General features: G+C 37.5%; 1 protein-coding gene across 6 annotated transcripts in view; it reads left to right on the top strand.

Annotated features, from left to right (window-relative positions):
• LOC100430319 (pregnancy zone protein) overlaps positions 1-15,113 on the top strand; it is a 59,132-nt gene that overhangs the window by 14,669 nt on the left and 29,350 nt on the right. For all 6 annotated transcript variants that reach the window (XR_013400887.1, XR_013400888.1, XM_015151039.3 and 3 more), the window contains 4 exons: positions 925-1,152; positions 1,409-1,472; positions 11,396-11,538; positions 12,379-12,528. Coding sequence is in view for 4 of the 6 variants with exons in the window: in XM_015151039.3 (XP_015006525.3) it covers positions 925-1,152; positions 1,409-1,472; positions 11,396-11,538; positions 12,379-12,528 (585 nt within the window). In the remaining 2 variants the exon portion in view is untranslated. The remainder of the gene's footprint in view (positions 1-924; positions 1,153-1,408; positions 1,473-11,395; positions 11,539-12,378; positions 12,529-15,113) is intronic.

A 15,113-nucleotide genomic window follows, 5' to 3' on the forward strand; every position in this document is an offset into this window, starting at 1 on the left:
GCTTGTTATCTCAAATAAGTGATAAAAGACTAGTTTATGGATTTCAGTGTAAATAGCATATAAATTATTTCTGTTTCTCAGTGTTCACATGTGAATTCAGCTCAAAAATATGTAATGATTTTAATGTTTTCTATGTGATAGACACTTGCTGTCCCTAGGATTTAAAAGGTGACTAAATAGTCTCCTTATGCTTTAAAAGTTCCTATTTTCATAAAGTTGACAGATCTGTAAATTATTACTACAATGTGTTTAGGTGCAAAAGGTTTTTTTAAGTAGGAATTTTATTAGGAGAACAAATAGAAGAGTCCATAAAATATGCCTAATAAACTTAGAAAAAAATAAGTGCACTCTGAAGAAAAGCTAAGGAGCAGTTACCACAAGGGAAATCGAATTGTGCGCTAAACAATATCTGCCAGGCTTAAAGTTTCAGAAATCACATGGGTCTTAAAGGTTGGAAGTCACAATAATGATAAGAGGCATAAATGCTAATTTACTAAGGATTACTATAATTAATTTTGAAGCTCATAAGGTAATAGAATGTTATATTAATACAAACCTAATTTCAATTAAGCCAATTTATGAGGTAATTCTAATTCTGAAAAATCCCTTTTCCACTTGTTTGAGTTATTTATCATTCTCATTGGGATGTCATTTTTCCTCTAGTTTTGAGGGGCAGGAGGAAAATGTCAAAGTAGTAACGAGTTAGCAGAATCAGGGCAAAAGAGATAAATTTGTGGATGATTTCCTTTTAATATTTGAATGTTGGGAGGCTGAAAAATTCATTCATTTGGCTGTCAACCACTATGAGGGAAAGCCATAGAGTATTTTAGAGTGGAAGACACAGCTGTAACTATTCATTTTGGTGAGAAGCTAAGGTGAAGAATTTCAAGACAATATCCTTTCTTTGTTTTTCTGTTTACTCAGGTTTACACTGTACATCCTAACTTGTGTTTTCACTATTCATGGGTAACAGAAGAACACCAGGGCGCTCAGCACACTGCAAATCATGTTTTCTCCTTAAGTGGGAGTTACATTCACCTGGAGCCTGTGACTGGTACCCTGCCCTGTGGCCACACACAGAATATCAGGACACACTATATACTGAATATTCAGGCTGTGGGAGAGCTATCGGAGCTCAGTTTCCATTACCTGGTAAGAATGAGGCCATGGAATACAATTGCAGCTTATCAGTAGGACAAAAGTGGTCAGTAGGCTCAGGAATGTCAGATTAAACTACTTGCACACAACCGCTTTGTGTTCTTGTTGTGCGTCCTTCATTCCGTGAGTTTTCTTGAGGTTGATTCTCTCCAGCAGAGATTTGACAACTGAAAGTGGGTCATGTGGGGAACAGAATGCTGAGAACTGTGTCCAGCTCAAGAAAAGTTCCTTTACTGTTTCTTCATTTCAGATCATGGCTAAGGGAGGCATCGTCAGATCTGGAACCCACACTCTGCCTGTGGAGTCAGGAGACAGTGAGTATCCTCAGATTCATCTCTCCTTGCTCCGCTAACACATCCTTACCCTTCCCTCAGTGACAGTTCACAAATGGGAAATCATTTCCATCACCCCTTCACAGTAAGGAGGATATGCAGGAACATTCTCGTCTTATGACTCTCTGGCATTTTTAAATTCAACAGTCAACAGATAAATTTGATTGTCTACTCTGTATCAGTCACTCTGCTAAGGCACGCTAGTTTTCACTTTCGTTTGTTTCTTCTAACAGTAAAATTAAAAAGCTTCCTTCTATTCGTCTCCACCCCCAATAAAGTGTACATTGATTATGCTAATATTGCAGAGAAGAAAAGAGTAATTATCATGGGAAATGGGAAGGAAGAAAGGTGATAGATATTTTTTTTTCTTGTGCCAGGCCATGAGTACTTTACATGTGAAGCTGGATTCACTTCAAGAATAAATTGAGGCCCAGGGAACCAAGACTGTTTTCTATTCTAAGTCAAATAATGTAGAGGTTAAACCACTGAAAAGAGAACCTATGAACATTTTTGTAATTAACCTAAACTAAGGCAAACATTTTACCAGTTTCCACCACATCCGTGAGCTAAACTTAATAACCATTAGGATTTGCTCCATGCCTAATGTTTTCTGTTTTTGTGGTTTCTCTTCCTGCTAAGCTGGAAACATAAAATATCAATTTTTAACATTTATTTTTCAGTTTTGAAAATTGAAACAATTTTGAGAAAGTTAAAATTTACAAGTTATTAATCAGTACTCTAATAATTAATAATTATTTTAATTAAACATTAAAAACTGCTGCCAGTTTTGAATATCAGTTTTTTCCCAATACTAGTGTAGAGATAGATATACAGAGTGGACCCCACTGTGTACATTGTTCCTCTTCAATTTTTGTTGAATAATTTTCTTCTAATACTGGTCTATGTATCACATTCGCAGAAATAATTGAAGGTTTTAAAACATTTATTTGATTTTTTCTTTTATAATATTTCAATTTGAATTTTAGTCATAACAGGAAGAGTCTGTATAAAAATCTCTATGTAGTAAAATGAGGAATAGTTATTTCATCATTCACTTTGTGAAGTTGCCACAAAATTTTATTGAAAGTAGCTGAGTCAACAATTGGGAAAAATTTCTCTATGTAGCTAATTAAATCACAATTGTTTCATCATAAAACAATTTTAACCACATATTTTAATAGTTATTAATTACCGATTTACTCTTCATCAAAGAATTATTGAAAGCCCTTACACTTCTGTGATAAAAGAACAAATTTTATTCACAATTTGTCTAAATTCAACTTTTTAAAACTTTTCAAATTGTCCAAGTTGAGCTTCCTCATCCTGTTCTCTTTTCACACTATTCTTCATACTGTCCAAATTATTATTTCCTAAACTATTTGCCTATTTAATTTTCAGAATTCAGATTTTAAATAATGAAGCTTTCTCAAATTTTATTATTTATTATTTTTATTTTTTAACTTTTATTTTAGGTTTGAAGGGTTCACGTGCAGGTTTGTAATATAGGTAAACTCGTGTCACAGGAGTTTGTTGTACAGATTATTTCATTACCCAGGTTCTAAGCCTACTACCCAATAGTCATTTTTTCTGATCCTCTTTCTCCACCCACCCTCCACCCTCCAATAGGCCTCAATGTCTTCTGCTCTCCCTCCTCCTACCCTCCATCCTCAGATAGGCCCCACTGTGTGTTGTCCTCCTCTTTGTATCCATTATGTTCTCATCATTTAGCTCCCACTTATAACCGAGAACATGCAATATTTGGTTTTCTGTTCCTGCATTATTTTGCTAAGAATAATAGCCTCTAGCTCCATCTATGCTCCTGCAAAGGATGTGATAGCATTCCTTTTTAGGGCTGCATAGTTCCATGGTGTATATGTACCACATTTTCTTTATCCAGTCTTCCACTGATGGGCATTTAGGTTGATTCCATGTCTTCGCTATTGTGAATAGGGTTGCAATGAACATACGTGTGCATGTGTCTTTACGACAGAATGATTTATATTCCTTTGGATATATACCCAGTACTGGGATTCTTGGGTCAAATGATAGTTCTGTTTTTAGCTCTTTGAGGAATCACCACACTGCTTTCCATAATGGCTGAACTAATTTACATTCCCACCAACAGTGTATAAGCATTCTGTTTTCTCCACAACCTTGCCAACATCTGTTATTTTTTGACTTTTAATAATAGCCATTCTGACTGATGTGAGATGATAATCTCATTGTGGTTTTGATTTGCATTTCTCTGATATTCAGTGGTATTGAGCTTTTTTTCATTCGCTTGTTGGCCACGTGTGTATCTTCTTTTGAAAAGTGTTTATTCGTGTCCTTTGCTCACTTTTTAATGTGGTGGTTTGTTTTCTCCTTGTAAATTTGTTTAAATTCTATATAGATGCTGGATATTAGACCTTTATCGGATGCATAGTTTGCCAAAGTTTTCTCTCATTCTCTAAGCTGTCTGTTTACTCTATTGATAGTTTCTTTTGCTGTGCAGAACAGAAGCTCTTTAGGTTAATTAGATCCCATTAGTCAATGTTTGCATTTGTTGAGATTGTTTTTAGTGTCTTCTTCATGAAACCTTTGCAGTTCCTGTGCCCAGAATGGTATTGCCTAGGTTGTCTTCCAGAGTTTGTATACTTTTTGGTTTTACATTTGTCTTTTACCCATCTTGAGTTGATTTTTGTATATTGTATAAGGAGGAGATCCAATTTCAATCTTCTGCCTATGGCTAGCCAGTTATCTCAGCACCATTTATTGAATAGGGAGTTCTCTCCTTGTGTTTGTCAGCTTTTTTGAAGATCAGATGGTTGTGGGTGTGCAGCATTATTTCTGGTCTCTGTATTCTGCCCCATTGATTTGTGTGTCTGTTTTTGTACCAGTACTATGCTGTTCTGGTAACTGTAGCACTGTAGTACAGTTTGAAGTTGGGTAGTGTGATGCCTCCTCCTTTTTTTTGCTTAGGATTGCCTTGGCTATTTGGGGCTCTTTTTTTAGTTCCATATAAATTTTAAAATAGTTTTATCTAGGTCTGTGAAGGATGTCATTGGCAGTTTTATAGGAAAAGCATTAAATCTACAAATTGCTTTGGGCAATTTGACCATTTTCACGATATTGATTCTTCCTATCTATGAGCATGGAATATTTTTCCACTTGTTTGTATCATCTCTGATTTCTTTGAGCAGTGTTTTATAATTCTCATTGTAGAGCTCTTTCACCTCCCTGGTGAGCTGTATTTCTCAATATTTTATTCTTTTTGTGACAATTGTGAATGAGATTGCATTCCTGATTTGCCTTTTGGCTTGGCTGTTGTTGGTGTATAGGAATGCTAGTCATTTTTGTACATTGATTTTGTATCCTGAAATTTTGCTAACATCATTTTTCAGCCTAAGGAGCTTTTGGGCCAAGACTATGGGGTTTTCTAGATATAGAATCATGTCGTCTGCAAACAGGAATAGTTTGACTTCCTCTCTTCCTATTTGGATGCCCTTTATTTCTTTGTCTTGCTCAGTTGTTCTGGCTAGGACTTCCAATACTGCATTGAATAGGAGTGGTGAGAGAGGGCATCCTTGTCTTGTGCCAGTTTTTAAGGAGAATGCTTCCAGCTTTTTCCCAGTCAGTATGATGTTGGCTGTGGGTTTGTCATAGATGGTTCTTATTATTTTGAGGTGTGTTCTTTCAATATCTAGTTTATTGGGAATTTTTAACACAAAGAGGTGTTGAATTCTACTAAAATCGTTTTCCACATCTGATGAGATAATCTTATTTTTGTCATTAGTTCTGTTTATATGATGAATCACATTTATTGATATGCACATGTTGAACCAACCTTGCACCACAGGGATGAAGTCTACTTGATCACGGTGGCTAAGCTTTTTGATGTGCCGCTGGATTCAGTTTGCCAGTATTTTATTGAGGATTTTCACACTGATGTTCATCAAGAATATTGGTTTGCAAAAATTTTGTTGAGGATTTTTGTATCAATGTTCACCAAGGACGTTTGGTCAGACTATTTTTTATGTGAGTCCCACTTCTCCTCATTGGGGGCAACCCCACAACCTGGGACTGCAGCCACTACCCCCTCACCCCCATCAGGGTTTTCAGGCTGGTAGCAACTCTACATTTCCCTGGGACAGAGTTCACAGAGGGAGAGGCTGGCTGCCATTTTTTCTGTCTTGAAGCTTCCATTGCTGTAACTTTCAGGTTCTGAAGGGCAAGCAGTGATTAGGATGTAGCATGGATCCCCTGCACAGCACAGCTGATCCACTAGTTCTTTTAGTTGTGATGTGACATTGTCGAGATCTTTCTAACTTTTTGATGTGGATATTTAGTGCTATAAGTTTCCCTCTTAACACTGCCTTAGCTCTGTCCCACAAATTCTGGTATGTTTTATCTTTGTTCTCATTAGTTTCAAAGAACTTCCTGATTTCTGCCTAAACTTCATTATTTGCCCAAAAGTCATGCAGGAGCAGGTTGTTTAATTTCTATGTAATTGTATGGTTTTGAGTGATTTTCTTCTTATTGAACTCTATTTTAATCACATGGTAGTCCGAGAGTGTGGAGTGTAAGGTTTTGTTTTTTTAATTTGCTGAGAATTGTTTTATGTCTGATTGTGTGATCGATTTTAGAGTAGTGCCATGTGCAGTTGAGAAGAATGTATATGTTATTGTTTTGAGGTGGATAGTTTTGTAGATGTCTATCAGATCCATTTTGGTCCAGTGCTGAGTTCAGATCCCAAATGTCTTTGTTAATTTTCTGCCTTGATGATGTGTCTAATACTGTCAGTGGAGTGTTGACTTTTCTCAATATTGTTGTGTAGGAGTCTAAGTCTCTTTGAAGGTCTCTAGAAACTTGTTTTATGAATCTGTGTGCTCCTGTGTTGGGTACATATAGATTTTGTTTAGTTAGGTCTTCTTGTTGAATTAAACCCTTTACCATTATGTAATTCCCTTCTTTGTCTTTTTTTTTTTTTTTTAACCTTTCTTGGTTTAAAGTCTGTTTTGTCTGAAATTAGTATTGCAACCTCTGCTTTTTTCTTTTTATTATACTTTAAGTTCTGGGGTACATGTGCAGAATGTGCAGGTTTGTTACATAGGTATATGTGCCATGGTGGTTTGCTGCACCCATCAGCCCATCATCTACATTAGGTATTTCTCCTAATGCTATCCCTCCCCCAGTCCCCCACCCTCCAACAGGCCCCAGTGTGTGACGTTCCCCTCCCTGTGTCCATGTGTTCTCATTGTTCAACTCCCACTTATGAGTGAGATGTGGTGTTTGGTTTTCTGTTCTTCTGTTACTTTGCTGAGAATGATGGTTTCCAGCTTCATCCATGTCCCTGCAAAGGACATGAACTCTTCCTTTTTTATGGCTGCATAGTATTCCATGGTGTTTATGTGCCACATTTTCTTTATACAGTCTATCATTGATGGGCATTTGGCAACCCCTGCTTTTTTGTATTTTCCATTTGCTTGGCAGTTTTTTCTCCTTCCCTTTGTCTTCAGCCTATGGGTGTCATTGCATGTGAGATGGGTCTCTTAAAGACAGCATACCACTAGGTGTTGCTTCCTCATCCGGCTTGCCACTCTGTGCCTCTTAATTGGGGCATTAAGTCTGTTTACATTCGAGGTTAATATTGAGATGTGTGAATTTGAATCTGTCATCATGTTGTTAGCTGTTTGTCAACTTGTTTGTGTAATTGCTTTATAGTGTCACTGGTCTGTGTACTTCAGTGTGTTTTTGTACTGGCTGGTAATAGTCTTTCCTTTTTATATTTAGTGCTTTTTTCTGGAGCTCTTGTAAGATGGGTCTGGTGGTAACAAACTCCTTCAGCATTTCCTTGTCTGAGAAGGATCTTATTTCTCCTTCATTTATGACATTTAGTTTGGCCCAATATGAAATTCTTGGTTGGAATTTCTTTTCTTTAAGAATGTTGGCTGGGCATGGTGGTTTATGCCTGTAATCCCAGCACTTTGGGAGGCCGAGGTGGGTGGATCACGAGGTCAGGAGATCAAGACCATCCTGGTCAACATGGTGAAATCCCATCTCTACTAAAAATACAAAAATTAGCTGGGTGTGGTGGTGCATGTCTGTAGTCCCAGCTACTCAGGAGGCTGAGGCAGCAGAATTTCTTGAACCTGGGAGGTGGATGTTGCAGTGAGCTGAGATTGCACTACTGCACTCCAGTCTGGTGACAGAGTGAGACTCCATCTAAAAATAAATAAGTAAATAAATAAAAAAATATTAATGTTGAATATAGGCCCCCAGTATCTTATGGCTTGTAGGGTGTCTGCTAAGAGACCCACTGTTAGTCTGATGGGCTTCCCTTTGTAGGTGACTTGTCCTTTCTCTCTAGTTGCCTTAACATTTTTTTTTCTTTCATTTCAACCTTGGTGAATCTGATGATTATGTGTCTTGGGGATGACCTTCTTGTGAAGTATATTTTGAGGTTCTCTACATTTCCTGAATTTGAATTTGGCCTCTCTAGCTAGGAGGGGAAGTTCACGTGGATGATATCCTAAAATATGTTTTCCAAGTTGCTTTCATTATGCTCATCTCTTTCAGGGACACCAGCGAATTGTAGATTCAGTCTTTTTACATACATAATCCCATATTTCTAAGAGGTTTTGTTCATTCTTTTTCATTCTTTTGTCTTTATTCTTGTCTGACTATTGTATTTCAGAAAGTTAATCTTGTAGCTCTGAGATTCTTTCCTCAGCTTGGTCTGTTGTGCTGTTAATACTTGTGATTGCATTATGAAATTCTTGTAGACTGTTGTTCAGCTCTATCAGGTTGGTTATGTTCTTTTCTTTACTAGCTATTTTGTTTGTCAGCTCCTGCATCATTTTATTGTGATTCTTAGCTTCCTTAGATTGGATTTCAACATTCTCCTGAATCTCAATGATCTTCATTCCTATCTATATTCTGAATTCTATTTCTGTCATTTCAGCCATTTCAGCCCAGTTAACAACCCTTGCTGGAGAACTGGTGTGATCATTTGGAGGAAAGAAGATGCTCTGGCTTTTCGAGTTATCAGAGTCCTTGTGCTGGTTCTTTTTCATCTTTGTGGGCTGATGTTCCTTCAGTGTGAGAAATTGCTGTTGTTTTGATTTTTTCCTTTTATCCTATTTGATGACCTTGGGAGTTTGATTGTGGTATAAAGTGGGTTCAGTCAACTGACTTTGTTACCAGAAGTTTCAGAGGCAGTGGAGGCAGGGAGGGGCAAGGCTCAGCTCAGGACTCCTGGATTGCCTGCTGTAACTCTGGGGGACTGGTATCTGGCTCCAGCTTTGTTCTCTGGCTCCTCAAGGTTGGGAACATGCTGTACTGAAGGGACCAAAGTGCTCCCAAACCCCTGGTCACAACACTCCCATGGGTGATGTCAGCCAAAGCACTTTGCAGGATGATAGCAGTGGGATCCCTCCTCATTCACATGTACCAGCAGCACGGCAGTGGCAGGGTGGTGGGGTACACACTCATCAGCTGTGGCAAGGTGCTAGCAGGTGCCAGGTTCCTGGCCTTTGTGCAGGCATTCATAGCAGTGGTCACAGCAGTATGACTCAGGGGATTGGGGGATCCCCACCAGCAACTGTGCATGCATTTGCATAACACTATGGTGTTAGCATGGGGATGGGACACTAGTGGGTGCAGGACTATATGAACCTTTTGTGTGCATTCATGCTGGTGGCAGTGTCTGCACATGGCTAGGGGTGGGTTTGTGTGTTTTGTGCCTAGTTTTGCACTGGTAGCTCCAGTGCACGGGCAGGGTGCTGGTAGGGCTGGGGTTGGTGAGCTTAGTGTCTGCCAATGCTCTGATGTCAGTGGTGGTGTGGTAGGGGTAGGCGGGATGGAGTACACTCACGCTGCCAGCAGTGGCAAGGCATGGTGCACGCACACACAGGTGCTGGCAAATTTTATTATTAAAAGCTTTAATTTCCTGCCACTATTCTTTGCCATAAAGTCACTATAATTTTTTTTTCTGTTTTTATGACATTTCGATCTACCCCACCTTCCTTGTTGAACTCAAGACACAGTGATAGAAGGGCTTCCTTCCTTTTAGAAGGGGAACTTATTTCCTTTCTGAGGTCTGAGCTAAAACTTGATCTGTCCAACTGAAGAGAAACATGAATGGCATGACATTGCCTTAAGGACATTTTAAACTTCCTTTCTTCCCAAACTTAAGAGCTTTGCAATATAAACACATAGTGATATAAAATAATAAGTACTGTTAAGCTAAAATAAAATTTGCATAAAGTTGGAAAATTTCCATGTTCTACGTAGAGTTAAAACAGTTTTTAATTGAGTACCACCTATCTCAGGGCTTTAATACAATCATTTTTAAAAAGTAAATTTTGGCCAGGCACAGTGGCTGCTGCCTGTAGTTGCAGCATTTTAGGAGGATTGCTTGAACCCAGGAGTTTGGGACCAGTCTGGGCTACAGAGCAAGACCCTGTCTCTACAAAAATATATGAAAAATTAGCCAAACATGGTGTTGTGCACCTATAGTCCCAGCTACTGGGGAGGCTGAGGCAGTACAATCACTTGAGCCCAGAAATTTGAGGCTGCAGTGAGCTATGATTGCACCACTGCATTCCAGCCTGGGCAACAGAGCAAGATCCTGTCTCAAAAAAAAAATTACATTTATTTAAGATGTACAGCATAATGTTATGGGACACATATAGATAATAAAATGACTCCTATAGTGATACAAAGTAACATGGCCATTATCTCACTTACTTACTCATTTGTGTGTGTGTGTGTGTGTGTGTGGCAAGAACAGCTAAAATGTACTCATTTGGCAAAAATCTAAAATATAGTGCCATTTTATTAACTACAGTCTTCATGTTGTGTATTAGATAGCTAACCTTGTTCATCCTGATATTATACGTCATAAAATATTCCTAAGGATATTAGACTTAATTTTTAATACATATGGTTAAGAAAAAAATAAAATCAATTATAGTTCTTCTGCAATTATAATTGTCCTTGTCCTACATTATTTGGAGTTTCAACAATGTCTAGAGACTCTGTTATCCTACGTATTGTCTTACTGCACCAAGAATATGTTACTGGAAAAGAAATTGGAAGCACCAGAATTTAAAGCCATATAGCTGGGAATCTGGAACAGGAGGGATGTAGAGAAAAGGAAGATGTGGAAACAATGCCAGATGGTATCTGTCCTTTCTTTATGTACCAAGGTCTCAGAAACTTTGCTGTCATTAAGTCTCTCATGGTTTTATAATTACTGTTATTCAACTAAATGTGGGCCATCTACTCAAGTCACCAGTGGACCATTCAGAAAATGGAACCTTTGTTGTTGTCCTTTTGTAACTACCTGGTGGCCCTTTACCCTGCTTTAAAATGTAATGTATTTTCTGAAGTGTTATCTGGCACCATTTAATACTTCCAGTAGAAATATGCTAATGTACTTATAAGAGTTTAATGCTGTAATGAAAACTCCAAGAATGAAATATTCTTTTAGGAAATTCAATTAGTAGGAACTTTTTTTTTACATACAGAACTTTTTAAAAGTCATATATTACAAAATAAACTCATTATATCTTACAAGTTATAGCTCTATATTTAAATTGAGAATCACCTCTAGTCTGAAATGTAAACAAACTAGTTGTCACATATATACGCAGAAAATCTGGAGCTATTGGTATTTAATTGATTTAGGCAACAGTTAAGTGGCATATCAAATAAAAAAGATGTGAGTGAATGGAACTTTGTTAACTTATGCTATAATTAAAGTTCTGAACGGAGACATTGGCCTACTAATTTCACCAAATAACTAATGGCACGTAGAGAGATTAAGCCATTGAATGAATGGACACAGCTCTAAACTGAATAAGACCAAGCAATAGTGTCCGGACTTATGACCATTTTATCTCACTCTCTCCATGTTCCAGTGAAAGGCAGTTTTGCCTTATCCTTCCCTGTGGAGTCAGATATTGCCCCCATTGCACGAATGTTCATCTTTGCCATTTTACCAGATGGAGAAGTTATTGGAGACTCTGAAAAGTTTGAGATTGAAAACTGTCTAGCCAACAAGGTGAGTGATTTAACAGAAAATTAAAAGAACACAAATAAATGATACTGTAGGAGCCATCTATTTTACCCCAGAGAAGGCTGAGCCCAGAAGAGTAAAATGAGTTGCTGAACAGTTCCCAACAAGTTTATGGCAGACCTGAATTTCTAGGCATCTAATACAGTACTTTTTCAATTACACAAAGCTGCTACCAAATAAAATACGATCAGTTTTGTGTTCATGATGCTCTTCTCTGCTGATTCAATTGTGTGAGTATGTAAAATGCTAAGACTCAAAAGTTCCCAAAGCCTGAAGAATAAGTGCAAACAGTAGGATTACCTTATCATGTGTCAGAGATAAAGATGGCCATCTAAAAATCAAACAAGATATCTATCCTTATTCTGCCTCAGTTGTCTCCTTAGGACAAGACTAAGCTACTGAGAAGCTATATTTTTTAAGAGTCCCCACCTATGTGCTAGTCATGTTTAAAAGAGTGAATAAATTAATGTGTTGCCAAAGTATTACATAATTTGGATCCTGTCTAAATAGCATCACTTTTGGTCACTGGAGTAGGTAAGCTTGTTATAAAATTAATACTTACAAACATAAGGGAAGTCATGTACCTTTTAACAGATCTAACTATTTATGTCTCTAGAGTTGTTGGGATCTGTGATTGGGGTAATAAGTGATTTACAAATTATTTTCTATTTTTAAAGTGAAGGAAACATATAAAAATAGGTTTCTGACTGACATCACCAACATAGTCGTATGAATTGAATATAAGGGTGACTTAGGAGATGCAGGTGACTGCAAGATTACAGAAGTTGGGAAAATGCTAGTTGACGTTCCCTTCATTTCCCACAGGTGAATTTGAGCTTCAGCCCAGCACAAAGTCCCCCAGCCTCACACGCCCACCTGCGAGTAGGAGCTGCTCCGCAGTCCCTCTGCGCCCTTCGTGCTGTGGACCAAAGCATGCTGCTCATGAAGCCTGAGGCTGAGCTCTCCGCGTCCTCAGTGAGTTTCCAGCAGCCTTGGGGACCAGGAAGGGCCGTTCCAGAGGCTCAGAGCAGGAAGCCTCTGTTGAGAGTAAAATGTAACAGTAAAAATACTTCCCACTTGCCGAGTACTTGATAGTTTCTCAAGCTGTCTCATATAGGTTTTCTCACTTAATCTGCCCAACATTCCGGAGAGTAGTAGTCCCATTTTAAGATGAGAAAAGAGGATTCAGAATAGTTGAGAGATTTGTTCAAGATAAGTGGCATAAGCTGAGATGTGATTCTGAAATTCTGAATCTGCCCGCAAGTATAATTCCTTCTATGACACAGCTTCTATTTCTGTAAATAATCAAGTCTTAACCTCAGTTATTAATGTCTTACAGTGATCTTCATGAAAGCTATATTTTAAGATTCCCCACTTATGTGATAGTCGTGTTTAAAAGAGTGTTGCCCAAGTAATAGATAATTTGGATCCTGTCTAAATAGAATCACTTTTGGTCACTGGAGTAGGTAAGCTTGTTATAAAATTAATACCTGCAAACATAAGGGAAGTCGTGTACCTTTTAACAGATCTAACTATTTATGTCTGTAGAGTTGTTGGCATCTGTGAAAGTGGTAATCAGTGATTTACAAATTATTGTCTACTTTTAGAAAATGACCTACTACACCTTTGTTAGCAATGTTGATTCACGGACTAAAATTTTAATTCTCTGCTCTTTACTATAGTTATATTAATTCATGGGGGTAACATTTGGCATGTTGTGATGATTTATTTATTATTATTATTATTATTTCAAGCTTACTACATGCTAGATCTGTTGTAGAAGCTGGGAAAACAGAAGGAAACGTATCACAGTCCTTGTCCTTAGAGAGAGGCAATTAAAAAAGGCTATAGGTGGCTCAGCAAAATAAAAGGTGAACATTTGTTAATTATTGCCATTTGGAGAAAATACTGTCTAATATGGGGTTTTTGAAGAACAATTATCAGAAGGAAGGGAAAAGTTCAGAAACTACTTGTCTAACCTATTTAAAACTAGATTACTCATATTTGGAATTTTTAACATAACGCAAGAAAAAATAATATTATGATTTGATCATTGATAAAAAGTTATGAGAAATTTGATAGCTTTAACTGCCTCATGAATCACCATTTAAAAGGGTCAATTGACTTATGTATTTGGGAGGTATTATTACCTTTCAATGTTGCTTGGTAAATTAGTAATACGAAAGTTTCTTTTGTTTGTTCTAGTTTCTACTTCATGTCTATTAAAATGTTAAACTGTGAGATAACTGTATCCAAGACCCCTGTCCTACTTTTAATTATCAAAATTAACATTCTTCAGGTTGGAGCATGTCCACTAGTGCCCCCTGATCTGCAGGGGTGTGTCTCAAGACCTCCAACTGTGGATAGCACTGAACCCAATGGCCATCAGCCGGAACACGTTTATGTTCCTGTCTTCCACCCACAAATTTAATGCCTTTTCCATCTTAAGGAAGCACTTACCACGTACTGTAGCCATAATTTTTGTAGTTTGAGATGTCACAGCAAAACAAGCATGATTTTCTTTTTCCTTCTTCACAGTTTCATGGATAGAAGATTCATTCTTACCGTAGATCTTAGCAACCTCAGCATACATCATTTTTAATTTCCTTATCAAGTGGAGAACGTTCACCTTTTCACCTAAAGGAAGCACCTTAATGGCTTCTCTTTCACCTCCGAATTGCCAGCCTCAGTACTCTGGTGCATTGGGGCCATGATAAAGTAAAATAAGGGTGACTTGAACACAAGCACTGTGATACTGTGACAACCTTGTAACAGGATTCTAGGTGACTAAGGGGCAGGGAGTGGCTACAGTGTGGATCCACTGGAAAAATGGAGGATTCATGTCCCGAGCAGGATGAAGCAGGAAAGTGTGAGAGTTCATCATGTTGCTCAGAATGGCAGCAATTTAAAACTTATGAATCGTTTATTTCTGAATTTTCCGTTTAACATTTTTGGATCACAGTTGACCACAGATAATGGAAATCTTGGAAACCAAAACCGCAGATCGGGGAGATTGCTATAATCAAAATTTTTCTTGATCTTGATTTGCATTTGATATATATTTGATATATCTCCTCATAGCATAATAATTATTATGCAAGAGACAATGACTATATTTCTGTATTTTAGTTAGAGGAAACAACATCAAGAAGTTAACCTGATACAAGAAAACTGTCTCTTTGAGTGCTTTCTTTGGAAATATGCCTATTATTTTTACACTCTGTATTTATGGCAGTCTATTCTAAGCTATTAATTTCAGCAGGTAGTACAGGAATTTATTCTACCTCTGAAAAGTTTATGTCTGTCTTATTCTGTTTAGTCATATACATTTAACAGTCACTTCAGTAAGGTTTGGTAAACTTGGAGTGTTGTGGAAGTGAGAAGAAATTATGAATGTAACTGAAGATTTCAGATGATAAATTATAGAAACCTTTAAGCTCAGTCACTTTGAATAGTAATAGAAATCATTAGTTCACCCAATATAAATAATACACGTTCATTTATGTACCTACTTAATTCTCCTCAAAAACAAAGGTAAATAGATAAATAAGTAGAAAGGG

The sequence above is a fragment of the Macaca mulatta genome, chromosome 11, assembly GCF_049350105.2.
Source record: "Macaca mulatta isolate MMU2019108-1 chromosome 11, T2T-MMU8v2.0, whole genome shotgun sequence".
Lineage (NCBI taxonomy): Eukaryota > Metazoa > Chordata > Mammalia > Primates > Cercopithecidae > Macaca > Macaca mulatta.